Source organism: Mustela lutreola, chromosome 11, assembly GCF_030435805.1.
Source record: "Mustela lutreola isolate mMusLut2 chromosome 11, mMusLut2.pri, whole genome shotgun sequence".
NCBI classification, from domain to species: domain Eukaryota; kingdom Metazoa; phylum Chordata; class Mammalia; order Carnivora; family Mustelidae; genus Mustela; species Mustela lutreola.
In genome coordinates this window covers 25,153,119-25,180,659 of record NC_081300.1, presented here as the reverse complement: position 1 = coordinate 25,180,659, position 27,541 = coordinate 25,153,119, and the positions used below count along the sequence as shown (strand labels likewise).

General features: G+C 52.0%; 1 protein-coding gene across 3 annotated transcripts in view; it reads left to right on the top strand.

The window, feature by feature from the left end:
* The window catches only part of CTIF (cap binding complex dependent translation initiation factor), a 207,072-nt gene that overhangs the window by 97,610 nt on the left and 81,921 nt on the right, over positions 1-27,541 (top strand). For 2 of the 3 annotated variants that reach the window (XM_059140773.1, XM_059140771.1), the window contains 2 exons: positions 22,480-22,972; positions 25,648-25,947. In XM_059140773.1, the coding sequence (XP_058996756.1) occupies positions 22,480-22,972; positions 25,648-25,947 (793 nt within the window). The remainder of the gene's footprint in view (positions 1-22,479; positions 22,973-25,647; positions 25,948-27,541) is intronic. The other variant, XM_059140772.1, reaches the window with a different exon arrangement.

The window sequence follows — 27,541 nt, the reverse complement described above, 5'->3', positions numbered from 1 at the left end:
GATACTTTGCATACAGATATCCAGGCAGCAAGTCTAGGAGAGGACATCCCCGGAGGGGGACAGCAGGTGGCAAGGCACATGGTTGGAAGCATGACGCTCACGGAGGATGGTACTGAGGACGAAGGTCACGATGGAGAGAAGCGAGGAGAGGGCACATGAACAGACTCTCTATCTCCTGGTGTCTCAGAGAGCCTCAGATCTTTGTCTTGGGTCCCAGAGCCCATTTCCCATCCTTTTAGGCTGAGGTCTGCAGAGCCCTAGATGGTGATTAAATTCCCCCATCAAGATCAGTCATGCTGAAAACGTCTACCCGGTGGTGCTAAGGTCTGATCAGAAGGGGGAGGTGCTCCCCTTCCACCTGCTGTGCTCCCAAGGAGCTCCGGCCTGGGGATCTGGGGCCAGAACAGGATACATTTCATGTGTGCTTGTGGAGGGGAGAACGGATGGTCCCGGGGGGAGGGCTGGGCCGGTTGTTATCCTGTATGTCAGAGGAAGCGGAGGAGTTGGAAAGGGCACACCAGGGTGGTCCGGCGGTTAGGATGGACTCATTCCTGGGAATGGTTGCCACGAAGTCTTTCCCCCGCTTCTCCATCGCGGCAACGGCTCCTTCCCGGAGTGTTATGAAAACCTGTAATTACCGAGCTGGCCCTGGGTGGGAACGTCCAGACCTCCTCGTCTTTCTTCCAAGATACACTGAGTCAAGACCCGGTCAGTGCAGAGAGGGGATGACTCTCCCCTGTTCCTTTCCGCATGGCCCCACGGGCTGTGGTTAATGAGCTTGGCAATTGTGGATTTGCCGTCTGCGATTCGAAAAGCGAAGGGCATAGTATAAGAGCCTGTGCCCCTCTGGCTCCACAGCCAGCTGTCCTGCTCTCAGCAATGCCCCGGGGCCACTCAGCAGACCCCCCTCCTCCCCCACCCCGGAATCCCCAGGGTTCGGGGCCCTCCCTGCCTCGAGCCGCTGCGAGCGGAAATCAGAGCTGCGGATAGAAGCTGGGAGAAGACGTTGAGCCCAAGCGTGTGAGGCACAGCTTAGTGGGAAGCCCCACCCAGGCTGCCACTTTGGGACGGCTCATAGTTTTGCTCTTTCTATTTCTTCCAGTGATTTTTCTTTTTGGCATATTTATTTCCTGGCCTCTTGCCTTTACATGTGTGAGTTGTGTTTGGGAGTGTGGGGAGAGAAGGAAAAACAGAAAGGATGGGTGGCTCCAGATCTGAAATCTTTTCCATGCTCATGCTCCGGGAACTTTCTGGATCTGCACCACTGTGGCCAGTGAGCCCCCAGGCTCCAGACGGCCCTTCTGGGGAAGGTGACCCTGGCCCAGCCTCGGGCAGGAAGAGTGCAGGAGCCTGCTGTCAGGGCAGGCCAGTCGTGGGGGCTCAGCCCTCAGCCATCCTGACAGCTGCCCGGTCACCTGCTGTTCCACTCTGACTCTGGCATCTATGAACTCCCTGGAAATGTATTGCCCAGCTGGCTGCTCCTAGGGACCCCCTGCTTTGTAAGCACGCTCTTGCCTCCTGCTCACAGCTCTGTCTCCAAAACCCAGCCCGTGGCTCCCTTTCACCTAGCAGCCCTTTGCCACATGCGAGAAGCCAGTGAGGGGACACTTGCCTTCTTGCCTCCCCCTAAGCTGATTTTGCCAGGAACCATTTAAGATCAGCCTCTGTGCATCCTCTTAAAAACCAGAGTATCCACTCCAGGGGTCACAGAGAATGTCTTTTCCACACCTCTTTCTTTGCAGCAAGAGGGCACGTCCGCACTTGACGTTTGCAGAGCCCAACTATGACCTGAGTCCGCGGTTTCTGCCCTGATACCTCTCCTCATGTTGACAAGGCCCCACTATGCCTATCTCAAGAATCAGGGAGTTCCAGAAGTTCAAAACAGGAAGAAACCACAGAATAACCCATTCTCTTATGAACTGTTGCACATGGACTCTTAGGGACTGCTTGCCGCTTACCCAGAGTGCTGGGGCTTGCTAGAATTGAACCACCATGGCACAGATGTTTCTAAAAATCTATGAAAGCTAATTAGGGGGTGGGTGGGGGGCATCCTAAAAATGAAAAGAGAGAAATGAATGACCTTAAATAATAGTAACTGAAAAAAGCAAAGTGGAAAAAGTATACACAGTACACTTGTGTTTCTCCCTGAAAAGGAGATACAAGTATACATTCCTATTGATTTATAGTAAGATAATGAATGGATGGGTAAACCAGAAAACTAATGAAATGGTTATTTATAGAGGCAAAAGGCGGAGAGGACTTTTTTTTTTCAAACTTGACTTTAGAACTGTGTAAATAGTTTACATAGTTATAAATAAAAATTAAACGGAAATAAAAACAAGCTTTTTGCTGAGCCTAAGAGAGCAGGTGTGCTGCCTGAGCTAGGGTGTCCGGCCAGCTCCTGGGGGAGCCGTCTCCTTGAGCTCCAGGCTCCTGGATCCTCCATCCTCCTCAACATGGTAGAGTGGGTATCTAAGAGACTTCTCAAACTCAACCAACCCGAGAATGAGCTTCTAACCACCTCCCAGGCTCCCTGGTTCAGGTAACACAGCTCCATCCTCGCAGCTTCTGGGACCAAATACCTTAGAGACATCCTTGACTTCTCCCCTTCTCCTACCCGGGTCTAGCCCATCTGCAAGTCCTGCCAGGCCTACCTTCAGACCCAATCCAAACTCCACTCACCTCTCACCATCTCTGGTCCTGCCCTTGTGGCTCAGAGCACCATTGGCTCTCATCTGGATCATTCCTGTAACCTCTTTGGTCTCCCAAATTGTCTTTTTAAATGTCATTTCTCTGTTAAGAATCCTTCAGTAGTTCCCCATTGTACATACAACAAGAGCCAGAACCCTTTCAGTAGTCTACAAGGCCCCAGCTGACCTGGTTCCCATGACCTCTGACCTCATTCTCTACCATCCCCTTCACACTCTGCACTCCCAACTACCCCTGACCTTCTTGGAGGCTTTGAGCATGCCAGGAAGCCCAAAGGCCCCAGGGCCTTTGCACTTGCTGTCCCCTCTACCTGGATTGCTCCTCTCCCAGATATTTACATGACTCCTCCCTCACATCTTTGCTCAGTAGTACCATTTCGATGAGACCTGACAAAGGTGCAGCCTCATAACACAGATGCTTCCATCACACACTAGCACTCCTAATCCTCCCTCCTGGCTTCGTATTCTCCATAGAACTTAACACCTTCTAGTGTTGAACATGATGTGCTTCTTATGTTTATCATCACTTTCTCCCCACTAGAAGATGAGCTCTGCAAGAGCAGGGCTTTGTGTCAAAATACTCCTGACCATATCCCCAGGACTGGTGTAGAGTAGATCTCAGTAAATACTGAGGACAAGGAGGTAGCCAGCCTACCCTAGGGTCCCGACTTTATGCTGTTGGGGCCTTTCAGCACTCCGTTACGGTCCTGCCAGCTTTACAGTGCCTGCCCTCATGCCGTGGCCCAGAAATAAGTCTGTTAGACAACCCAAGAGAGACTAGCATCAGCGTCCAGATTTGAAGCAGAAAGAAATGTTGGTTTCCAGCATCCACTCTGGGCCTTGGTTAGGAAGGCTTAGGCCTGGATCTTTGAGCCACAGCTGGTAGAGGGGCAAAGGTGACAGATGTTAAGCCATTCTTTAGGGTCATGGTGGCCCATGTATAGAGTGCTCTTGGGAGGTGAAGTTCGGTTCAAGTCAAATCAGGACAAACAAGGATCCTTGACATGTCATTCAGGTGCCTCCTGTGCAGGGTATCTGGTCACGGGTTGGCCTTGAGTGTATAAGGTATTGGACGTACCTTCTTGACTCGACCGCCAGTGGCAGAGGAAGGCCAGGCACTGCCACCCCTATGTCCTCTTGTCTCACCTCATGACAACATGAGAGAAAGAGCCCTGGGCTAGGAGTCAGGGCCTGGGTGAACTGTCTCTTTGGCCAAGGCAGGGCAAGAGCTTGATCAGGCCACCTACTCTCTGGGGCCTCTACTGATTCACTGGCTAACCAAGGGGAACTGAATCTGCTGGTCTCTAACCAGGCGGACACAGGGGCCTGGTTTTCCCAGGACTCTCCCAGTTTTAGCACAGAAAGGCCCGTTTCCCTAGAAACCCCCAGTCTTGGGCAAACTGGGGTCATGCTGTCTCTAAGGCTCCTCCCATGTCTGGGCATGTGATGTTGAAATTCCTTAGATGTCATCCGAGGGGAGTATTAATTACTCCTCGCCCTCCCCAAAACCCGTCGGACAGACGTGATTCCTCCTGGTGCAATAGCCTTGAAACAGACCAGAGGGACTTTGGGGGAGAGTTAGTATCGGGCAAAATGAATTATTGATGAAAACCGAGGTGTCTGGAGGGACAGGTCCAACCCAGAGCTGGATGCCAGGCAAGCACACTGACTCAGTGTGGCCTCTGACACCTTCAGGAGGGGCAGACTTCAGCATGATGGGCCTCGGGCTGGCCGCGTGCTGTGGGAGAGGCCATACTCCATCCCGCTCAGACCCCGGCCCGCCCCTCTTCATTCTTTGGCCGGTGGTGGGCTAACCTTTCTGTCACTCCTCTCAGGTCTCTTCATCTTAAAAGAGTCAAAGAAATTCCTATCACTCACGGGAGATGGGGTGAGTCCTTGTGTCTGCCGCACCCATTTTGAATGGGTGACATTCCCAAAATGGCGGCCTGACAAAGGAGAGACGTTGGAGGCCTGTGGGAGATGCTGCACTGTAAATAGCTATGGTTTCAAAGTTCACAGATGCCTTTTGTTAATGCTTCTGGAAGGACCCATGGGGAGAGCCATGCTGATATTTGGAATATAGACTCCTGTCTGCTCCACACCCGCTACCTCCTGTCCTCTCCCATACCCCAGATGCCTGCCTCACCACCTGGGATGGCCCAGATTGCTTCCCACTGACGGGCCCCAAGTCCGACCAGCCTACCCATTGTATTTAGTGAATTCTTTGAGAGCGTTTGAAGGGCTCTGTCATTATCAGTGCACGTGGTACAATGCACTGTGGTACAGTGCACGAGGTGGGAACCATGACATCCACATTCTAGAAGCAAAGAAACTGAGACACAGAGAGGCAACATAATTTACCTGGGTCACACAGCAAGACAGAGGCAGAGTCAGGTCCTGAATTTGGGGAGGCTGCCCGAGGGGCCTCCCCAGGACCCCTCCCTCTCTTTGTCTCTCGGCTCAGCTTCCTACACCCTCTCTTGGCTGCCAGTGATCCAGTGGCTCCCCCGCTCACTGCCCCTACAGCCCTGTCCCTGAGCCAGCTCTTACCGTCCAATGTGTAGGCTCCTATACGACTTGTTCCCGCCAAAACCAAGTTTCCGCTCCTCCTCTGCCATCAGCCTGAGAGCCCCCAAACCTGGTCCTGACCTAACTTTCCAGAATCTCTTCCTACCACGCCACCCTCCCTGCCCGTGTGCCCCGTGTCAGCATGAGCCAGAACACTACCTTGGCTCTGACCAAGCCCAGGGCTTCCTGCGGGGCTTCTCGTCACCCTCAGAAATCCCACCCACACTGTGAGGCGGCTCCCATCTTCCAAGACCCCACGCCACAGGGTCATACTGGCCATTCTTCTGTTTCCCTTGTGGCCCTGACAGCAGGACAACCGGGAGGAAGAAGGGCTTTATAGCCGGCAGTCAGGGACATGCGGCTACTCAGGTCATTGCCCTTGGCCTGCCTGGACGGTTCCTCTGTGTCCCCGGAGAGCAGAGAAGCTCTGGCTTCGGAAGGAGCGGGCTGCACTCCGTATACCTCTCTCCCGTGGTGGTCAGCCCTTTGGAATCCGGAGACAGCCAAGAACAGACCATTAAAAATTTACTAACAGGCTGTAAAAATATCACAGCATTCGAGGTTAGAGCTTAACGAGTCTCTAGAATTCATTCTCTCTAGCCTCCTCTAGTTCCTCTGCCAACTGTGGCAGGTTAGCTTGGGCTCTACCCAGCTTCTCACCCTCTTGCTGTGTGACCAAGGCAAATGACTTCACCTCTCTGGGCCTGTTTGGTCAGCTGTAGAGTGAGGATCCTAAGGTGGCTGTCTACCCCATAGGGTTGTGGGGATGATTGAATAAATTGATTTGTGTTCTTTGAAGAGTGCCTTGGACCTAGAAGGTACCACTCAAGTGTCATTCCTTGTCATAGTTTGTTGCTACTGTTGTTGTTATTACTAGAAAAGATAACTAGGGCCGAGAGAGGTATTTTCACTAACCCAGGGGCACATAGCCAATAGCCACAGAGCTAGAGTGGAGCCCCCAGTGGCCCACCTCTGCTCTCCAGCTCCTGACTCCCCCCCTGTGCCCCTCTTTCTCTTTTGTTACGGGTATTCAGACAATGGGTTATCAGTGCCTGGGAAGGGAAACTGAAGGAATGAGAACAGGACCCCCTCCAGGCCCAGCCCCATCCCATAGCTTTGCAATGCCTCCCCGCCCCCAATCCCATCACTTCCTCCTCGCCAGGCCAGTAGTTGGAGCCCCACCTTCATTTCCCACCTGAAAGGAAAGGCCTCACTGAGCTATACAGAGAGACTCTGCCCTCAGACCATGCCCACCCCTGAAGAGAAGACAGAGCAGGTGAATGCTGCTGGGACCAAGGCCCCCTGAGGACACCCTCTGAGCCCCACCCCCCCATCCCAGAAACTGCTTCCCACGACCCCGCCATGAGAGCCCAACCATCCATTCCCAGTAGATCTTGATACTTCCCCTAGTGATCCTGGGGGGTGCAGAGCCAGAAGGGGTTCTTGCCCACCCTCCAGGAATGAGCTGTGAACACGGGGATACTCACCATCAGCCCCAGGGAGAGATCCTAGGGATAGACCGCATTCACCGTGGGCTGGGTTACCAGGATAGATCCCCCAGTGGGGCACACTAGAGACCTGTGGGGGAACTCGGGGGTCAGGCATGAGGGAGGCAGCCAGCCGGTACATTGCAAGGCTTTTTTGACTTCCCCAGGGGGCAGCCAGAGAATCCAAATCCTTTGAAATACCCCTCACTGGTATATAAACCTGAGGTCAGATGCAAGAGGTCAAGCTTGCTGTGGAAACCTTTGGAGGCAGAAGAGGTGTCTTCTGGGCTCAGGCCTCTTAGCTCCACACCCAGGGGCAAGAACACTGTACCCAGAGTTGCGACTTGTCACAGCTCCTATTTCCTGGATGAAATTACGGCGGCCGTGATGGGAGCTCCTTATCCAGCCCTTGCTCTGGATCAAGTCAAGCTTATTTCACCATCAAACCTTAATTGCATGAGGTTTGACCCCTTATCATCTTTCTACCATTTTACACATGGGAAACCAAGGTACAAGTCAGCAAGAGTCTTGCCCAGGGACACCCAGCTAGGAGGTGACAGGGTCCTGCTTCGAGCCCAGGCCTGGTGGGCTCCAGAGGCAAGTTCTCACCTCCGTGCCAGAAGTAGCTTTTCACCCTAAAGGCAAAACCACCCGGCGTGAGCGCCACCCACCCCCCACTACCCCCCCGTAGATGTGGGGTGAGTGCCTGGCTTATTGGAGATGGGAGAAGCGCGCCCAGGTCTCAGCCCCCCATCAATCCATCATGCAATAGCCCCGGGAGCCACTTTGGTGGTTTTGACCATTACGCAGTTTGAAATTATTTTTATTCTTAGCCAAATATTTAATTTTTACCCATAATGGACAGTTGGTTAAAGGCAGGAAGCATTAAAGAACACTGATATTAAAAGGCTGGTTCATGAGGAACAAACAAATGGTAATAATTCTGCACATTTGCCTCGGGTGCTCTGCCCAGATCTCGAGTCCCATTCATCTGGTCGGAGTCCCCAGGCAGCAACTCCTGGAGCTGCAGAATCCTAGACCGGCCAGCTTCCAGCTCTGTTCCCAGGGAACGAGACCCTCTATGCTCTCCCCTTGCTATTTGGGTAAAAGCGATTGCATGTAAAAATTTCCTGAAACTTCGTGGGTATCATCATTTAGGAAAAGGCAAGAAATTACAAAAACAAAACAGGTGGTTTGTCTTTTGTGTGTGTTTTTTTTTAAAGATTTTATTTATGTCAGAGAGAGCACAAGCATGGGGAGCAGCAGGCAGAGGAGGAGAAACAGGCTCCCCACTGAGTAGGGAGCCCGATAAGGGACTCAGTCCCATAACCCTGGGATCACCACCTGAGCCAAAGGCAGGTGCTTAACTGAATGAGCCACCCAGGCATCCCGTAACCAGGTGATTTTTATTTTAAACAAACAAACATAAAGTTCAAGAATTCCAAACAATGGGCCATGGGATCAGTTTTTGCCTTTGGTTTCTTTTTCTGCCTTATATAGTCAAACGTTAGCCTACATGTGAACGTGTATCTGGTGCCAAAGCCACAGTGTAATGGTAGGATGGCATTTTGAAACCTCTCTGTAGAAAATCATGCTTTTGCTTTCCTAACGCATTTACAATAATAAACAGGAGAAGGGAATCACTTGATCATGGGGTAAGGTCCAATTTTGCCTTTATTTGTAGATGCTCTTAAAGATCATATTAAATATGAACCTTTTAATTTACTCCCAATAACATATCAATATAAAAGCCATGTTTTAGGGGGCGCCTGGGTGACTTAGTGGGTTAAAGCCTCTGCCTTCAGCTCAGGTCATGATCTCAAGGTCCTGGGATGGAGCCCCGTATCGGGCTCTCTGCTCAGCGGGGAGCCTGCTTCCTCCTCTCTCTCTCTCTCTCTGCCTGTCTCAGTGCCTACTTGTGATCTCTGTCTGTCAAATAAATAAAATTAAAAAAAAAAACAAAACATGTTTTAGGGGTGCCTGGGTGGCGCCGTCGATTGAGCAAGCAACTCTTGGTTTCAGCTCAGGTTGTGATCTCAGGGTTGTGAGATCGAGTCCATCAGGCTCTGCACTCAGCACAGTCTGCGTGAGATTCCCTCTCCTCGCTCTGCCTTTCCCACTGTGTGCTTACTCAACACACTCTCTCTCTCTCTCAAATAAATAAGTAAATCTTTTTTTTAAAACAGGTTTATGCAAAACAGCTTTTTTATTGTATACTGTCAAAAATAACAAAATGTCCTTTAAGCTGCCAGGGATGTTTGCAAGGTGAAATATTACCATGAGAGCAGTTCTCAAAGCTAAAAAGCTGAAGGAGGCTGCAGCCAGCCCACTAAACTGTCTCAGTTCCATGGAAATGAAAACAAGAAGAATAAAAATATATCCTTTTTCCCACTCATTGAGGGACTAGGTCTCCCAGTGGGTGACATACAGGTCCACCCCAGGGAACGGAGTCTTTCTTTGGGAAACTTGACCCTGCAAGTTTATGCAAAGGGCAAACGAACTTGTTTATTATGGTGCCCGGGATCCTCGTGGGCCCATGTCCCCCAGGATATAGGAGTTTGGCTGCCGTTCAGACTCTGCCCAGACACTTCACTTCCATTAAGGACTTCCTCTGGGTCTCAAGGACACAAACGCAGAAGCAATGAGCTGTGTTCACGTCCGAGACTACCATTCCTGTGCAAGGAGGGGGCTCTACAGTTTTACCTGCTGTGGGAAGGATTCTCTGGGGTCAGTTTCATTGTATTTTATTTGTTACTTTCGACATTGTTACATATGAAACTGATGAGTCTCCTGTTGCTTCTAGAATGAGTTTGTTTCCACAAAATTTCAGACTCAGAAAAGTAGCAAGAAGCCTACAAAGAATTGTCATAGATTCCTAACCCAGACATTTACATTTTACCATATTTGCTTTATCTTTCTCTCCTTCAAGTACTTTTTTTTTCTGACCTGTTTGAGAGAAAGTTGGCAAAATGATGCCTTTTTACTGCTGAGTATTTCGCAGGGTATTTCTTTATGAAGACATTTTTTGCCATCACCACACTACAGTGATCAGGATCAGGAAACCAGCAGACTGGATGCTATTATCCACAGCCCCTTGGTTATTTTTCTCCAGTGATCCTAGATCCTAGGCTTCATTCAATCATCACGTCTCTTTAGTTTCTTTATTGTTTTTTTTTTTAAATCTGGGGACAGTTCCCAAGTGTTTCATGACATTGATTTTTTTTTTTTTTTAAGAATAAACAATTATTTTTGTAGAAGCCTCCTCATTTGGGATTTCTCTGGTATTCCCTCAAGTTGCAGGCACATGGGCGATGGCCTGGTCTTCTCAGGGCATAGGACCAGGGGACTCGGACTATCCTGTCATCCCATGACTCGTGGTGTTAACTTTGATTCCTTGGTTAAAGGCGGCATCTGCCAAGTTTCTCCGCTCTGAAGTTAGTTTTCCCTTTGTAATTAAGACGTAGCTTGTGGGGAGATACTTTGAGACTGTGCCAATATTCTGTTTTTCCTCAAACTTTCACCCACTGGCCTCCAGTGATGATTCTTGCCTGAAACAATTATTATTGTGATGTTTGCCAAATGATTTCCTAAGTCCATCATTCCTTCGCATCTTACTGGTTGTCTTTCTGCTGTCGGGGAGAGTCTCTGATTGATTTTAAACTCACTACGCTAAGCCTCACGATCCCCTGCGTTTGGGAGCTAGGAAGAGCAAGTCCTCAGTGTCCCCCAGTATGTGCACCCAATGCCAATGGATAGGTAATGGGAAGGCCGTCAGCACCCTGCTGTGACTACTTGTGCTCTAGAACATTCTAGCCCAAAACCCATCTGCTGGGAGGCTGTGTCCCGGCATGTCTGGGTGGGGGCCGGAGACCGTGATGTGCATGAAGCTGTTGACTGGCTCTCCCTCTGTCATCACATCTGGCCATGGACTTGTCAGTTCCTCCAGCTCCGGCTGAAAAAATGGGGCCAGAGGGAGGCCTTCCTCCAGCTAACTCCATGTCACATTCCTTCTCCTTCCAGGACAGAAAAACAGCCTTTCAGGGATGGAGCAGACCTGTCAGTAATAAATTGTGACAGAGGAGGATAACCCAAGAGGGTGGCCAAGATGAGGGCTATTGGAGTGAGGTGGGCGGGCAGCTGGTAGTGTTTCCCGGGGGAGCCTGGAAGCCTCTGCAGCCACAGAAAGCCACACTGGCTCCCAGATTTCCCTGGGCAGCCCTGCTTCCCGTAATGGAGCCATCTTCCTTCACTTCCCCAGAATCCTCAGGGCTGGCCAGGAAGGTCTAGGTACCCTCCCGGGGCTGGTTGAGGCAGAAGGAGAGCGGGAAAGGTTTATCGCGCAGCCGTGTGATTGTCCCTTTCAGCTCAGTCTCATCTCCTGTTTTCCAGTCAGGGGGCCCACTTGGCTGATACAACAACCAAGGGGCAGAGAGAGTAGGCTCCTTGTCTGAGACCACCTGGCTAGACATGGGCAAAATCAGAGTATATCCAGCGTGTCCTGTTCTCAAGTTGTCACTGCCTCATGCTGCCTCTCAACTGAGGACTCCTGGGATGACTACTGAGAACCAGGAGGGCTTCCTGGAGGAGGTGCTAATTTCAAAAATGGGCAGGTTAAGGAGAAGAGGTCTCCATAGCTGTTGGTCAGTGATTGGACACCTCTTGTGACAGGGAGCTCACTAAATTCCCAGGCAACCCCATTAATTGGGGAGCCGCTCTCTCTGTGAGGAAGTTTCTCCATTAGGTGCACCTAGGTTATATCTCTGGGCTTCCTTCCCCATGGTTCAGAAGGGCTCAGCGGTTGGTCACACCTGGGATTTAAAAACTCCTGAGACTCTCTCTCCCTCCTCCTTCCTCTGTCCTACCTGCTGCAGTTTGAGGGCTAGTCCACGGCCCTCGCGGAGATGGTGAGGTGGCGATGAAAGGGGGCTAGTTCCTGAGCACGCTCTGAAGTCAGCACACAGGGTAGGCAAGGCTACGTGGGGCCAGCTTAGGCCCATTGTGGTTGTGGACACTGATGGCCAGCATTAGCCGAGGGGTAAACAAGTCATTTGAGGTGGCCCCAAGCTTGTGGGGACCTCTTGGGCAGCATTTCTCTTGGGAAGACAGTGCGAGTATTTAGTGACGAAGAATTCCATCCTGAGAAAGCGCACCCGGGACACCGCTCTCGGAGGCTAGAACTAGAGCAAGAGCCAGAAGCTGGACATCTTGGGGTTTCTTCCTTGATTCCTCACACTTGAAACAGCCTGTTTTCCCCACAGCCTCAACTCTCCCACCTGTACTATGGGTGTGCTCGTACGCATCACTTCCTCTGAATATCTGATAGATTCATGCTATATTGCTCGAAAAACCCACAACACAGAATCATTGCAAGTCAACACTAATACAACACCTCGGCTCCTTTAGGACTCCAGGAACCCCAGGAGAGAGTGTACTCTGTCCCCATTTTAAAGATGAAGACTCTAAGGCTCAGAGAGGTTAAAGTACTTGCCCAGTGTGGCACAGCTGGAAGTACAGAGCCAAGATCTGAGCACTGGAGGTCTGGTTGCTACATCCATACTTTGAACTACAGCATAATGCTGTCTCTTGGAAATGCCCCAGGCATTCGTGTTGATCAGCATCCGTGTCACAGGCAGTGGAGGCCTGTGGGAGAAGGCGCCCGGTGGTGCAAGTCCACACCCATAGATGGACCTCCCCTGTTCTTTAGGAAAAGAGGGTGGGAGCCGGCAGAATCTCCAGCCTCAGAAAAGGTGTCCAGAGTTTTGCTTCCTGGTGTTGAGTCACGTGACTGGGCCAGTTTAGCCACAGGTCGTTAGAGCTGGAAAATCAAATGTCCCATCTGGGACTTAACCAGCATTCATGGCTTATGTCTGTCAGCCTCTTAGCAAGCACCCGACGGAGACATGTAGCTCAGGGGATGCCCCGACTTGCCAGGAGGCCGCACTGAGGGTCCCCAGCCAGACCTAAGTGCCTGCAGGGCTTGGCCAGGCCAGACAGAAGGGCAAGGGCCTTCTGGAAACCCTCCTCCAAGGCAGCCGCACGCTCGTCCCATGACATCACGCTGCCTAAGAACGCAGGAGGCCAAGGATTCTTGGAATGCCTGATTCACACTGGAACAAAAATAATACCTCGTACGTATAATGTGCCTTTGTTCCCCAGACGCTCTCCTGGCCTTGATTATGTTGTAATTCCCGACCAGCCTGGTGACCCAGGCAGGAAGGCAGAGAAGTGGGGAGCTCACCTAAAGGTACACCTTGAGTGGGGTTTTAGGATTCCCATTCAGCAGGTGGGAATACTGAGACATGAGGAGTCAGCTGGATTTCCAAAGCTGCCCAGCACTGATGTTTTGGCCAAGAGCCCTGGATTACCAGGGGTGTTGGGAGGAGCACCTCAGAAATGCCTGAGCAGCTGAGTGAGACTCAGGGAACCACCCCCCTAGTAGTACCTCAAAGAAAGCCAGTTCTTCATGGCTTTCCGTGCTGCCCCGAGATGGAGGAAGCAGCAGGAGCCTGCAGCTCCTCCTTCTCTTCCTTAGCAGCGATGCCGGAGGGCCACCCCGAAAACCCAGCCTCCCAGCCCTGCCCCACAGGTCCCAGCCACGGGAACTAGCAGACTGGTGGGGGAGGGACTGTTCCCAGCACAGATGGAAACCCAAGGGCCACACGTGGCTTCTGTGGTTTTCCCCAGACGCAGTGGAGCCAAGGCTGGAAGCTGGATTTCCAAACCTCAACGTGGGGCTCTGTCCAGAGCCCTCCCAGGCTTTCCCCTTCCCCTCCCACGGGCTTCAGCTTCCCTGTTCCCAGTGGCCTCGGGCTTAGCCTTTGGCCTTTGCTTCTGCATATCTAGCCCTGCTTCAGCCACACGCTGCCAGCCCACAGTCCCTTCCCCCTCTGGCTTTGGCCAATGCCTGAGATCCTCTGGAATTGGATTTGGATTGCAGTGGCTCAGCAATGATGCCAGCTGCTGCGGGCCCCGAGGACCCTCTGACCGGCCTCAGAACCTTGAGACAAGAGAGCATGGCGGTTGAGGGCACAGATTCTAAGGTCAAACTGCTGAAATGTAAACCCAAGCTCTATCTCTTGGAAGCTGTGTGGCCTTCGATAAGTACTTACATTCTCTGTGCCTCATGACCTCTCTGTAAAACAGGGTTAATAGCAGTCCCTCCCTATTGGGGTGAAGTGAAAGCCGTGCCTGGCACATGGTCTGTCCTCATACATGTTAGTGGGTTTTTCTTAGTATTACTCTGTGTCCTGGTCCTTCCAGTCCTGTCCTTCAGGGCCTCTCCAGGTGGGGCTCTGCCAGTACCATCTTGAAATTCCCAGTCGTTTTTGAACCAGAGACCCCCATTGTCATTTTGTACTGGGCCTCACAGAGTATGAGGTCTATCCTGCCGCCAAGACCGGGCTGTCGCAGACCTCTGGGCTACTCTCTGCTTCCTTTCCTTCATGATTCTTGTCCCTGATTGTTGCCAGATAACCTGTCCTATCATTAGTGGATTAGTGTCTATGTCTCCAAATGGATCCTAAGCTCCATGAGGGCATTGCCCAGTGTTGGGATCATCCCTGTGTCCCCAGGGCCTGGCACATTGTGGGGTTCACTGGAGGCATGAGTGAATGTCCTGCTCCTAGCCAGACCCCAAGGGAGATAGAAGTTCCTACCCCATTGGAAGGAAGTGGGTGCTTTTAAGGCCATACAGGAAGAACCCATGAGGCGGTTTGGTGTCACAGAGTAGGAAGTCGGGCTTTAATCACATTAGGAGTCTGAAAGAAGGGGACTCCGGGGAGCTGGGGAAGGCTGCTGGGCAGATCTGGGCCTTGGAGCCCACATGAGATTGGGAAGGGTATTGAGACACTCCTGAGGGACAGCTGACCAGCTGTTGTCACCCACAGCCCCAGCTCCCCTCAAAGCGTCGCAGGAACTCTGTGGCCTTGGGCAAGCCCATCGACACCTCCGATCAACCTCCAGGCAGAGCAGAATCTCACAGCATGTTTCATTAATGCAGCAGAAAATGAAGCAGTTGTCCCTCTTCTCACCCTTCCAGTGATGCATCCTGCAATTGGAAAAGTTTCTTCTCTGCCTTCGCGGGGGCAGAGGTACCAGTCAGATCCTCTCATTTCCATTCCAGAACATCCCTTTGACCAGGTAAATGTCTGGTTTCCAAAGCTTTCAGACCATGCAGTGAAATACTGAACTTCTAACATGAACCTTCATCTTGGCTGGCAGAGACCTCAGTCTTGAATTATTTTCTTCCGAGATTAGAGCACAAGGAGAGTCCCAGAGTCTCAGAGGAGCAGCGCCTGGAGCTTGGCTGACCATCCAAGGCAGCAGGCGTTTTCCTGAAACAACGGGCTCTCTCCTCCAGGGACCGGCAGGGGCACCCGGTATGGGGAGCAGGCCTACAACTGAGAAAGCCAAGGCAACCACGTGCTGCTATCACCACCATGATGTCAGTGGTGGCCCTGGCAATTACAGGGAGATTTGGTTGTCGGAGCTGTGGTGGCGCCCCGGTCCTCCAGAAGCCAGGAAGACCCTAGACAAGTAACTGACAATCCAGTCACTGAGCATTTCTGGCAGCACCTTAGCATGGAAGCACAGATTGGAGCTCCGGACCTTGTCACTGACTCCTTGGGCATCCCAGCAGAGGAAAAGGCAACTTCTCTGAACCATGGCTTAGTCATCAGTGAAACTGTCCTGTCTCACAGCCACCCCTGAGCTGGGTGCCAGCACAGTTGGGAACAGATGCAGGCTCTGAGCTGGCTGTGGTCTCCCGGACAGGCCTGCTGAGGGGTCTCCTGCAGAAGAGACCTCATGGATTTCCACGACCTCCTCTGGCCCTGGGCATATAATAGATGCTCAGTTAACACAGGCCACCATGATTCTAGACTCTGTCGAGCCAATGGCATGTTTCCCTCCATTGGCTTTCCAAATCCTACACTTCCCCTCATGAAGCATCCCAGCCTTTCTGCAGAGAGGGGCAGACGTGTGTGGCCACGATCCTCATTCCCAGGCCCCAGAGCTGCAGAGGAGTCCCGCGCCTGCGCCCGCCCAGCTCTGACATTGCCCCCGCGGCTCGGGTGCGGAAGGCGGGACCCCGTGTGGGGTGTGTGTAGGTGGGCAGGAATGGAGGCGCCTGAGCTAGTAATAAGCAGTCATCACTTTCCCTGAAGGCAAGAAATATGAGCCCATGCATAGTTTTAAAACCACTCGCCCTAGGAATTTTGCTTTCAGAAATTTTTAAGCAGACCTACAAATTATGTGGTAAAGCGTCTGACATCGAGAGAACCATAATAAGTCAGTGGCCCTCGGAATATCTAGTTAGGAACAATTATGAAATTAAAAAAAAAAAAATGAACAGAGAGATGTTTGTCTGCATTTGCACTGCTGTTAGAATCACTTTTTAAAAGAAAGTCTGAAGTTACTCTCGCTACACCCACCTCCCAAAATGCAGCTGTGGTGTGAGGAACTTTTTTTCTTTTTCTTTCTTTTCCTTTTTTTTTAATAAAAGGACGCAGTCTTAGAGTGAAACAAGACATCTGATTTCAGAACCCAAAGATGGAAGAATAAACTAAATGAGGGATGGAAAAAGCATACCAACAATTTCCATGCTCCACCACCCCCCCGCAAAAAAAAAGCCACGATTTCCCTAACGGCAGGTGTTGCCAGTGGCAAAAATGGAATATTAATCTTATCTCCTGAGCCATTCCTCTCCCCTCTACCACCACCACCAGAGAAGACTTCCCCCAGAGAGAGGAGAGCATAATAAGCGACAGGGAAATAGATTTTTGCCCTTTTTTTTTTTTTTGCTCACAGGGTTGTAAAACTGCGTGTCTGCTGTGTTTCCAAAACCTGGACCCACACGTCCATGTATCTGAGACCAAGAGCTTCCCTGCCCAGCCACTGGGAGCAAAAGCAGCTCAGGTTAGCCAGGCCAAACCTAAACCCACAGGTTTCATGGTGAGCAGCCAGCTGGCCCCCGTAGGGAGGTATCGACGAAACCCAAGGCCAACAAACGCAGAGGAGAGAGGAGCCGGTTTTGGACAGCTCAGCCAGTGACCGCTGACAAATATTTGTGAATGGCCAGAGCAGGGAAGCCTGGGTCTCCATTGTGGGGGATCGAGGCCCGGCCCCCAGTCTGCTCCAGTGGCTGGGGCCCTCTCAGTCCTTTCTCACGCCCAGGACATGGGCCTCGTGTGGCCATCACCATAGCAGAACTCGGTCCTAACTCGGCCCTTCTCTCCTGCACTGGATTGTCGGGCAAACAGGAGACAGACAGGAGGTGGGTCCTGGGTGCTGAAACTAGCTGACGGGCTGGGCACACTCTGGAGAGTGTGTGGGATTTCACCTCACTGAGCCTCAGTTGACTTATCTGTAAAATGGGAAGAAAGCTTCTTGACCAGCCTGCACGCAGAGACCAGTCCCAGCAGTCAGTGGCCCTGAGAACGAATCAGAGCCTTGAACAGGAAGGAGAAAATGCATCAGGCTCTTCTGTGCCTCCCCACCACAAGGGGCCACCCAGCCTCCTATCAGCCTTCTTCTTTTTGACTCCATTGTCTTGCCTGCCCAGGTAAGAGGGGGCCCATAAGGGTCTGCCCTTCTGCCTGCAGACAGCATTCTGTGTGTGCAAAGGAGGAGCCCCCCCACCCCCACCCCAGGCAGAGTGGGTCTGAGAACACCCACTAAATGCCCCTTGGTCATTGCTGTATGGACAGAACTGACTGGCTCCAAGGTCTGGCAAACTAGGGTGACATAGAATTCCAGGCCCTCCAAAATTTCCAGCAAGAACAGCAGAATGTCTGCAAGACCTAGCTGCTTTCTTTCTGAGCCCTTGACCACCAACCGTGTCGAAATTACCTCCTTCCTCCTCCAGGTGGAGAGAAATTTTGTTTTGTTTTTGTTTTTTGTTTTGTTGTTCTGTTTTCTGGGGGAAAGGAGGGAGGAGGTTGGGCAGAGACAGGGAAATCCCTGATACGGCAAGTGGGAAGCCAGACAGTTTTAAGACAAATGTTGGGAAGGACTTGGTCAACCATCGTTTGGGGGCATTCCTTGGGCCGTAGCTGCAGGCACCACAAATTTTCTAAATAAGGTTGGGAAAAGTCGTGACAATCAAGCGTTATCTGCCAGGGAATTTCCAAGGTTCTTCTCTGGACTTAAAAATTACTCATACTCGGAGAACAAAGAGAGGGGAAGGAGAGAGGGCGAATTGCTTGAAAGTCACTGAAAAATAAAAGCAGGGAGAATTCACAGAATGTCACAGGCGTCTGGTCCCCGAGGAGTGGCAGGGCCATGGAATTCCTCCCGGCTCCAGGCTTCTGGCTCTCTCTAGACGGAGGCTGGTCTGTGCCCCTCAGGTGAGGGCTGCTGGCTTCCGAGCCGACTTGTGGCGCAGGCATCTGGATTTAGGTCTGGACAGTCTGAAGGCCAGTTGGTGATCCTGGAAAGAAGCTGACCCAGTGACTCACTTTGCGGACGGGGCCCAGCACTTGCCTGGGTGCCTTATTCATGAGCCCTGCCCCTCAGTGAATGCAGACTCACTGTCTTCCAGAACTTAGAGCTGTGGTACCTTGCTGCTCCCTGCTTTTTAGAATGAGTCCACTGGGGAATAAAACTGAGAGTTGAAGACATGCCGACAGAGGGGAGGGGCGTGGGGAGGAAGGGATACTTCTTGCACCTGAGTATCAGGCCAGCGTGGTCCCAGGGATGTGCTTCAGACCCAGTGAGATTGAACCTGGACACCAAGGATGAAAAATACCATGCGGGCCTCCTGAGAAGGGCCCAGGTCTCACCCAGGCAGCCGGACTCCATGCCACGTCCTAGGCTTCCGTAGATGTTTCTGTAATGACTCTTAAATTATTAAAAATAAATACAGACAACTAGAAACCCTGGACATTCTACATAAAAAGAAACATAAGAGGACTCCAAAAGGTTGGAGAGAAGGCAGACCCGATGGGGACCGTGGCGCCCAAGGAATCATAGAGTAGTAACTTGCTTGATTTTCTTCCTGGCCTCACAGATCCCAGACTTGGAGCCAAAGAAGCTGGCAACCCAGAAACACTGGTAGGCACAGGCAGACCAAAAGTCCCCTACAAAAACCTGCCTTCTCTGGCCAGAGGATCAGAAAAGGGGCAGCCTCGTGAGGCAGAAAACTTTTGGATGATAACACTCAACTCTAGGCAAAGCTCCCAGAAAAAAAGTGGGCGGCTCCACCCTGACCCACACAAGCAAAGGCCAAGGAGAGAGCCAAGAGTTGACTCTCACGGGCCGTGAGGAGGGTCCCAAATCCTCCCCAAGGTGGTGTCAGAAAGGCTGAGTGAGGATTCTGGACGTCCCCATGGGGCACGGAGCACCCCTCCCTCTGTGTCAGTGGAGGCCACCTGGTAGCAATGTGTACCCTCCTCGCCAGGGAGGCAACAATGTGGGGAGCCAGAACTCCCAGCCCTCCTCAGCCGTAAAGAGGACCTCCCTTGGAGTATCACAGAAAGCCCAGTAGGGAAGCCGACCTCTACTACCCGCTTGGCAGTAACAAGGCACGACAACCCTTTCTGGTACTGGAGCAAGGTCAGAGGAAGCCGGCCAAAACCGTTCTAAGACTCAACTTAATTAGGTCCAGACTCACAGAACATAATGCCCAAGATGTCCAGGTTTCAACTGAAAATCTCCTAGTCATACTGAAACCCAGAAAGATCTCAACTGAATGAGAAAATACAACAGATGCCAAGACCAAGATGACAGAAATGTTAGAATTACCTGACAAGGGGCGCCTGGGTGGCTCAGTCATTGAGCAGCTGCCTTCGCTCAGGTCATGGTCCCGGGGTCCTGGGATCGAGCCCACATCGGGCTCCCTGCTCAGCGGGGAGCCTGCTTCTCCCTCTCCCGCTCCCCCTGCTTGTGTTCCCTCTCTGGCTATGTCTCTCTGTCAAATAAATAAATAAAATCTTAAGAAAAAAAAAAAAAAAAAGAATTATCTGACAAAAGATTTTTAAAGCAGCCGACATAAAAATTCTTCAAAGGACAATTAGGAACACACTTGAAACAGATGAAAAATTAGGTCTTGGCAAAGAAATGGAAGCTATAACAAAGACCCAAATGAAACTTCATAGTCAAATTAACAACTCAATGCACGGCCTCCACAGCAGAATGTAGGGGCAAGGGAAAGAACCAGTGTACTGGAAGATAGACTAGAATTGATCCAGTCTGAGCCACGCAGAGAAAATAGGCTGGGGAAAGGGAAAAAAGGGGGGAAAAAAAAAAAAAGAAACGGTGCATGAGCTTCTGGGACCAGGGAGTCCAGAATAATGTATCTAACATGTGTGCTCTCAGAATCCATACAGTCGAGGATGGGGAAAAGATGCGGCTGGAATTACCCCGAGAAGTAATGACTGCAAACAGCTTGTGTGTTGGTGGTGGGAATGCAAAATGGTACAGCCTCTCTGGAAAATAGTTCAACAACAAGGCGTTGGGTTTTTGTTGTTGTTGTTTTCTTTTGTTTTGAACTGAATAAGCCACTACCTTGGGGCTCTTGAGTGGCTCAGTCAGTTAAGTGTCGGACTCTTGGTTTCAATCTCAGGCTTGTGAGATGGAGCCCCAATTGGGGCTCTGCACTGGGCACAGAGCCTGTTGGGGATTCTCCCGTTCCCTCTTCCTCCCGCCCCCCACACCCCCAAGAACAGAGAAAAAGGGAAAGAACTTCATGTTCATTTAGAAAACAAAAAGAAAAAAGAAAAGAAGAATCCTCATCCCATTCCCTAGAGAGAACCACTGTTAGTGTTTTGGTGTGTCTACTTCCAGATTTTTCTAGGCACATAAATATTTGCCTTAAAAGATAGCACCGTGCTACACGTTCGAGGATGCGTGCTTTCTTCTGTCAACCAGAGTCCAGTCTTACACCATGTCCTACGGCTCCACATTTAGTTTCCGTTACACACTGCTGTGATGAACATCCTTGTATCTACATCTCTATGCGAGGCTTTTGTTAATTGCCTTTGGATAAATTGCCACAAGTGGAATTGCAAGGTCCAGTGTGTGTTCTAGGGGCTCTTGTAACAAATCATTGAATTTCCCTCCAGAAATATACTAATCTCCTCCTATGATACAGTGTTTTGTAGTTACCATTTGTGTGGAAACAAAAGAACACACACCTGTCTCTCACCTAACAACTTTAATTTCCCCCTTGAAATCCCCTCTAGTAGGGGAAGCTTTTCAATGAAAAAAAAAAAAAAAAAAAAAAAGTTGTTTTCATTGATTTTAATGGGAAAGTGATATGTGTAACCACAACCCAAGATGCCTCCAAATTTTCACAGATCCAAAATTATCAAGTGAACATTGAAACTGAGTCTGTATAAGTAGTAGTAGTTTAAAGGAAATAAACACCTTTTTGTTCATAAAATGCAAAGCAATGAAGGTCTGTTCTACCGGCCAAGAAGAAGGCTCACAGACGAGGGTATAAGCCTCAGTCTTTAGAAGGTAAAGTCTTCTTTCTACAAACTTCCTTCAATGACTTTACAACTTTTAAGGTGCTCGTGGTCATCTTGCTCTCCATCTGTACGTCGTGTGGAGAATACTGAGACGGTAGACCCGAAAGGGTATCCAGAGATGGAAACACCCTTTGTGCACAAGACCAGAGGGTCCCCAGAACACCCCGTCCCATCCCCTCTCTTGTCTTCAGTCCACAGATCAAAACATTTGGGGTTCATCCCAGGTGCACACTTCAAGTCTATGTGACATTCTCTGCCTTAGAAATAGAGCGTCCAGGAAATCGGTGAGTCAGGTGTCACACTCGTGTCCGTTAGCTCGGACTCCCATGACAAAATACCACAGACAGAGTGACTCAGCCACAGGAATTGAGTTTCTGGAATTCTAGAGGCTGGAAGTGGGAGGTTAAGGTGTCTGCAGGATTCGTCTCCCTTGCAGATGGCTGCCTTCTTGCCGTTTCCTCATATGGTCTTACGTGTGCCTGCGTCCCTGGTGTGTGACTATGTCTAGATTTCCTCCTGTTATAAGGACACCGGTCGGATTGGAGGTGGGCCCACCCTAATGGCCCAACGGATTAACTCAACCCTCTCTTTAAGGGCCCTCTCTTCAAATACAGGGGCATTCTGAGGTGGCAGGGATGGGGGCTTCCACATGTGGACTGTGGGGGTGGGGACACACAATCCAGCCCATCACAACTTCTCATTGCGTTAGTGGGCTTGGGGATGGAAATGTCAATCTACCAAAAGAAAACGAAAAAAAGGTTGTTTAACAAATGCTATAACTTTATAAGAGCCATTATGGTAAAAAGCCATTACCAGGATAGTTGTTACAGATGCGGGTCTGTGTATACGTCTTTGCCGGAACGTGCGTGGAATATGTTTGGAAGCTTCCCAAAATGGTAACGGTGGTTCCTTCCAGAGTACAGGCCAGGCGGCTGCAAGCAAAGTCAGGAGGGTTCATGATCTCCTCTAGCGCTTCCTTTGAATTTGGTTTCCCACACATGGGCTGACGTGGGTTCTAATAAAATAATACTTTAACTCAAGGACCGACTCAAACCCTCGGGAATCGCGCAGACCTGTCTGCCTCCTGCTCTGCTGCGTCTGTAGGTCCCGTCCTGAGGAAGTGATCAGGAAGGGAGCTGAAAGAAGGAATGAATAAACGGCTCAGGGGATTGCTCTCCTGGTGTTTGGCACAGGGACCCCTAGCGGCCCTCCTGGTGACCCTCTGTGTCTTACCCTTTTGGTTTGCAGACGGCAGCAGAGACCCCCAGGAGGAAACAAGCCCCAGCAGCATGGTGACCACCAGCCAGGCAGTGCCAAACACAACAGGGACCACCAGAAATCCTACCAGGGGGGCTCGGCGCCCCACCCCTCAGGGAGGCCCACCCACCATGGCTACAGCCAGAACCGACGCTGGCACCATAGCAACATGAAGCACCCCCCAGGAGACAAGGGGGAGGCAGGCGCCCACCGCAATGCCAAAGAGACCGTGACCATGGAGAGTTCCAAACTGGAGGACGCCCTAGGGGACACTGGGCACAGCTGCCTCGAACCCCCCTGCAGCCCTGATGCGCTTGCCCCAGTGGCTTCTGAGAGGCTGCCCCTGCAGCAGTCAGGGGGTCCGGAGGCCGAGACAAAGCGTAAAGACAGTATTATTCCCGAGCGCATCGGGGAGCGGCCCAAAATTACCCTGCTCCAATCTTCCAAAGACAGGCTGCGGCGAAGGCTGAAAGAAAAGGTACCGGTAATTGAATTTTTGTTGTTCTCTTGCACCAGGGAGGACAGCGCGAGGTAGGCACTTTGGTGGTGGGTGTGGGTCTGAGGTGGCCCCTGCTGCCTCTGGGACCCCTGGTCACCAGAGAGCCGGCCCATGGCCAGTTCTGCATGAACCCCTCCAGCATGTTCTGGCTCCTCCCCTTCCGGTCCCCCAAGAGGCCCCTGCGGGGAAGAGGGGGCCCTGGGCAGCAGCCCCCAACCTGAGAGGGAAGGGGAGGAAGGGGCACGTCCCCAAGGCCGGTGGGAAGGGTGCAGAGAAGGCCTGGTTCTCCCCTCCCGCCTTCTCTGTGGTCAGACACTGCCCTGTAGTGCTAAAGGGGACTTGGGGGGAAACTCAGAGCTGATACGATGAGAAGGACCGATGCTTCTCCCCGAGGTAAGTGCCCGCCAGCTGTGGTCCCCACCAGGGTCGAGAGTGAAGGTGAGTCGGGAAGAGCTCGAGCAGGCCTCGGCTTTGCTGTTCTCCTCCTTCATCAGACAGCAGCCAGGGAAGGGTCTAAGGAGGCCTTAGACACCCCACCCGGCGTCCTACAGGTGCCAACCCTGCACTGGTACAGGCCCGAGAATGAGGGCCTTGAGTGTTGCCCCTGCCTCCCACCCTTAGCCTCTCTGTCTTCACTTTACCCCCGGACCTGGCTTCCAGAGCCTGGCTCACCGATTCAGGAGGACATGTCCCTGAACCTCTAGCAAACGGGTGGGACTATGTCGCTGGCAGCTTCCAGTCCACTATGCTCACCCTAACCCCCCTTCCTGCCAGAGATGCAGGAGAAGTCACCCAGGAGAGCTGTTCTGAGAAGGCCAACATGCCCCCCAGCCCTCCCCAGAGTCCTCCTTCTGGGGCTCCTGTGAGCTCGAAGCTGTGGGCTTCTCCCTGGCCTCTCTCAACCACCTACTCTCCTCCTTTTGCCCAAGAAGCTGGGCCCCGGTGCACACTCAGGCAGGACGAGGCAGGTCAGACCTCTTCTCCAGCCAACACCTGATGCTGAGATGCTGCTCCCAGCATCCTTTGCAGCCCCGAGTTCCCACCCACCGTGGATGGAGCCACTGTGGGGCAAGCCACTGTGGGGCTTGCCACTGTGGGGCTTGCCACTGTGGGGCTTGCCACTGTGAGGTCCAGGAGGGAAGCACCATTCATTTCCCTGCTTCTCAAAGGTGGGAGCCTGGAAGTGGTTCCCAGCTGGTGACCAGTACGTCTTCTCCTGAAGACTTTCCAAGATGTGTTCCTACAGCCTGGACAGTGTGGCGAGATTACTCGTTGCATTCCCTCCTGTTCCACTAAATGTAGCTGCACTGTCGAGGAGTGGAAACAACATGGGCTTGAGAGTCCAGCTGGGGCCCACCCTGCCTTTGACTGGCTAGGTGACCTTGGGCAAGTCACCTAACCTCTCTGAGCCCCAGCTGACTCATCTGTACCCACCCTGCAGACAGACTGTGAAGATTAAATGTCATGACACATGGAAAGACCCTCCCGGGTGGATATTATTTTATGTACAAACCACTCTTCTGCCTTGGGGCCCAGACAGTTGGGCAGTGGGGTGGGCAGGGAGGGGCTGGAATAGAAACCGTGGAGCCATAGCACCCACACATGGGTTTCAAGGACTCCTCTTAGATGAGGCCCCTGGATTCCTGGACCAGGAGGACACTGGCATAGACAGTGGCAGGGCTCAGGGAAAGCTATGCATCATCTAACCTCCTCATCTTACCGGTGAGTAAACTGAGGCCCGGAAGTGAAACCACTGCCCATAGCCATATGGCTAGAGGCAGAAAGCAGGTTCTAGAACCCTGGTTTGTGCTAGGCTAGTGCTCTCCTTGTTGAGAATGCAAAGACAAGCGTGGGACCTCCATTTATGTCCCTGACCCTGCCCTTTACCCTGATCTCACATCCCAGCAGTTAGGGTGATCATGCTCTTGGCTATCCATCCATTATGTTTGAATAAATACTTTTGAGACTGTCAGATGACATTTTCTTCCTTTACCAGTCTGGGTCTGATCCACTTGCAGTGAAACTTCTAAAGAGTGTTGAGTCTGTTGTTTGAAATTTCCTTCCAGGAAGTGCCATTTGATTCAGTGGCACATGGCAGGATTCCTTGGTAGGTAGCATTTCTTCTAGAAGGTTGGCACAATCTCTGTAGGACACAAAACCAGGGCTCTGTTTACCCAGAGATCACGATTGTCCGAGGGCTGTAGGAACCAAGAGTCTGAAGATTAGGTAGCCATTCCATGGGCGCCTTTAACCAAGATGGCGGGCATTTTTGGATACTTCTCTCCTTCTTGCCCTTAGACTCCATATTTTGCTTGTTATCTCATTTCCTCTTTTACAAGCCCCATTAAGTCATGTCTAGCTTGCGACATTTTATAGGCAAGTAGACACACAGCCAATATATATGGGAATCCTGGGTAAAAGTTAGAGCTTGCAAGAAGGATCAGCCCCAGAGGTCACAGGAGCCAAGAATAAGGTCAGCAGAGGACCCTGGGCCAGAGGGTCTTTGGGGGAGGTCCGCGTTCCCAGAGGGACCCGACCTCGGGTTCGAGAAGGTAGGGCTGGATCCTTTCAGGGGGCGGCAGCCCTCCCTCCACTGGTCACCCCCAGCGGTAACCTCGGCTCCGCTCAGGCGTGACTCGATTTGTCTCCCACACCCCCAGGACGAAGTGGCCGTGGAGACCACCAGCCCTCAGCAGAACAAGATGGACAAGTTGATCGAGATCCTGAACAGCATGCGAAACAACAGCAGCGACGTGGACACCAAGCTCAGCACCTTCATGGAGGAGGCCCAGAACTCGACCAACTCTGAGGAGATGCTGGGAGAGATCGTCCGGACCATCTACCAGAAGGCCGTGTCTGACCGCAGCTTTGCCTTCACGGCCGCCAAACTCTGCGACAAGATGGCCCTCTTCATGGTGGAGGGGACCAAGTTCCGGAGCCTGCTTCTCAACATGCTTCAGGTAACCGGCCCCCCGTGGCTGTACCGCCCTGCCCCCGCCGCACCAGCCCCGGGTTAGCACTAGAGAGAAGGCTGCAGATGCTGACCACGGTTGAACTCTTCCCAAGTCCCACCCTTGCCCGATTAATTATAGAAAATAAAAAGGCACTAGAGGGGCGAGGGGTGAGTGTCCGGATTTGCGTGTGTTTGTGTGAGTGCTCCATGGTTACAATGGACCAATATAATTTTATAGGTGTTTCGTGTTTAACCAGCCTTGCCCTCTTTCTATTTCCGTGATAAGAGCACTGACGCTTGGTCTTAACCCGTCTCTGTGCTTTGACCTCTCCTCGTCCGAGCAGACTTGAACTTGTGTGGACTTCTCTTTTCTTCCTCCTTCTCCTCCAGTGCCAGGCCATCACCCCTCCCAGCCCCCGGAGATGGTGTAACTGCTGCTTAGATGGGTGTGAGTGGAAGGCACGGAGGTTTGGAGCAGGAGAGGTGTGGTCTGACTGCCAATACACTGGGCTTCCTGAAAGCACCTTTAAGGCAAAGGGGAAGCGTGGAGAGCCATGACTGTCTGGCTCAAAATCCCTCCAGACAGCTTAATCCCCATCCATTTCATCCCTTTGTCCGTGGGTCCCAGGGCTCGGTGCTGGTTTACTAGCATCAGTGGGCAGCAGGTATAGGCGTGTGTGCGTTAAGACTGTCCCATCTCGAGAGCTGGAGGCCTGTGCCTGTTCTGCTGGTGGCATCAGGGAGAGGTTGCAGGTTGCATGGCGTGGCCATCTCACCTGGGGACTCCTGGCTGTGGGAAAGTCATCTCTACTCTGACTTTGTACCTTAGACTCGCTGAGATGTGAACTGAGTTTCCAGTCCAAGTAGGGCAAGACAGGAGCCTGGAAGTGGTGAGCACAGAGTTCCAGAACAGAAAGAGACCCCACCCCACCCCACCCGCCGCCGCAGGTCTGTGTGAACAAGGGTGAGCGTAGGAGAGGTCCTCCAAGCCACAGCACTTCTGAGAGGCACAGGAGCTCTGTCCATAATCACACCCAGACACCAGGCGTAAACCGAGGCATGTGGTCACGCCAGTCTCAAGCAGCTGGTTCAAAGTCTGCTGTCTCTTCCCGAAAAGATGGGGAGGAGGGAGCCCCCTCTGTGTGCTGCCCGAAGGGCTCCACGCCTGCTGTCCTCCCCTCTTCCTGGGGAGTCTGCTCACTGTAACATGAGCCCTCGCCGGCCAGCCCCGGAAGCTTCTTTCCAGCTCCAGGCCGCGATCAGGTTCCCATTCCTGGATCACCCACACTCCCCTGGTGACGAATTCCCGCATTACCTGAGGGATTTGCACATCGGGCATGTTCCTCACGGGCCGGAATGTCCTGGGAGAGTGTGGACGGTGGCAGCGGGGAGCAGCCTGTCTGCCATGTATGGGGGGAGTGAGGGACAGGATCGGCCTTTGGCTTTGGCTTTTGTTCTTTTCCTGAGAAGGGCCAGGATAGGCCAAGACTTGCAGACAATGGCTGCCAGCTCCAAGAAGCCTAGCCGGAGCTGGTGGCAGGCAGACATCCAGGGCGTGGGGACGAGACCCACCCAGCCGGGAAGGGCCACTGGCCACAGGG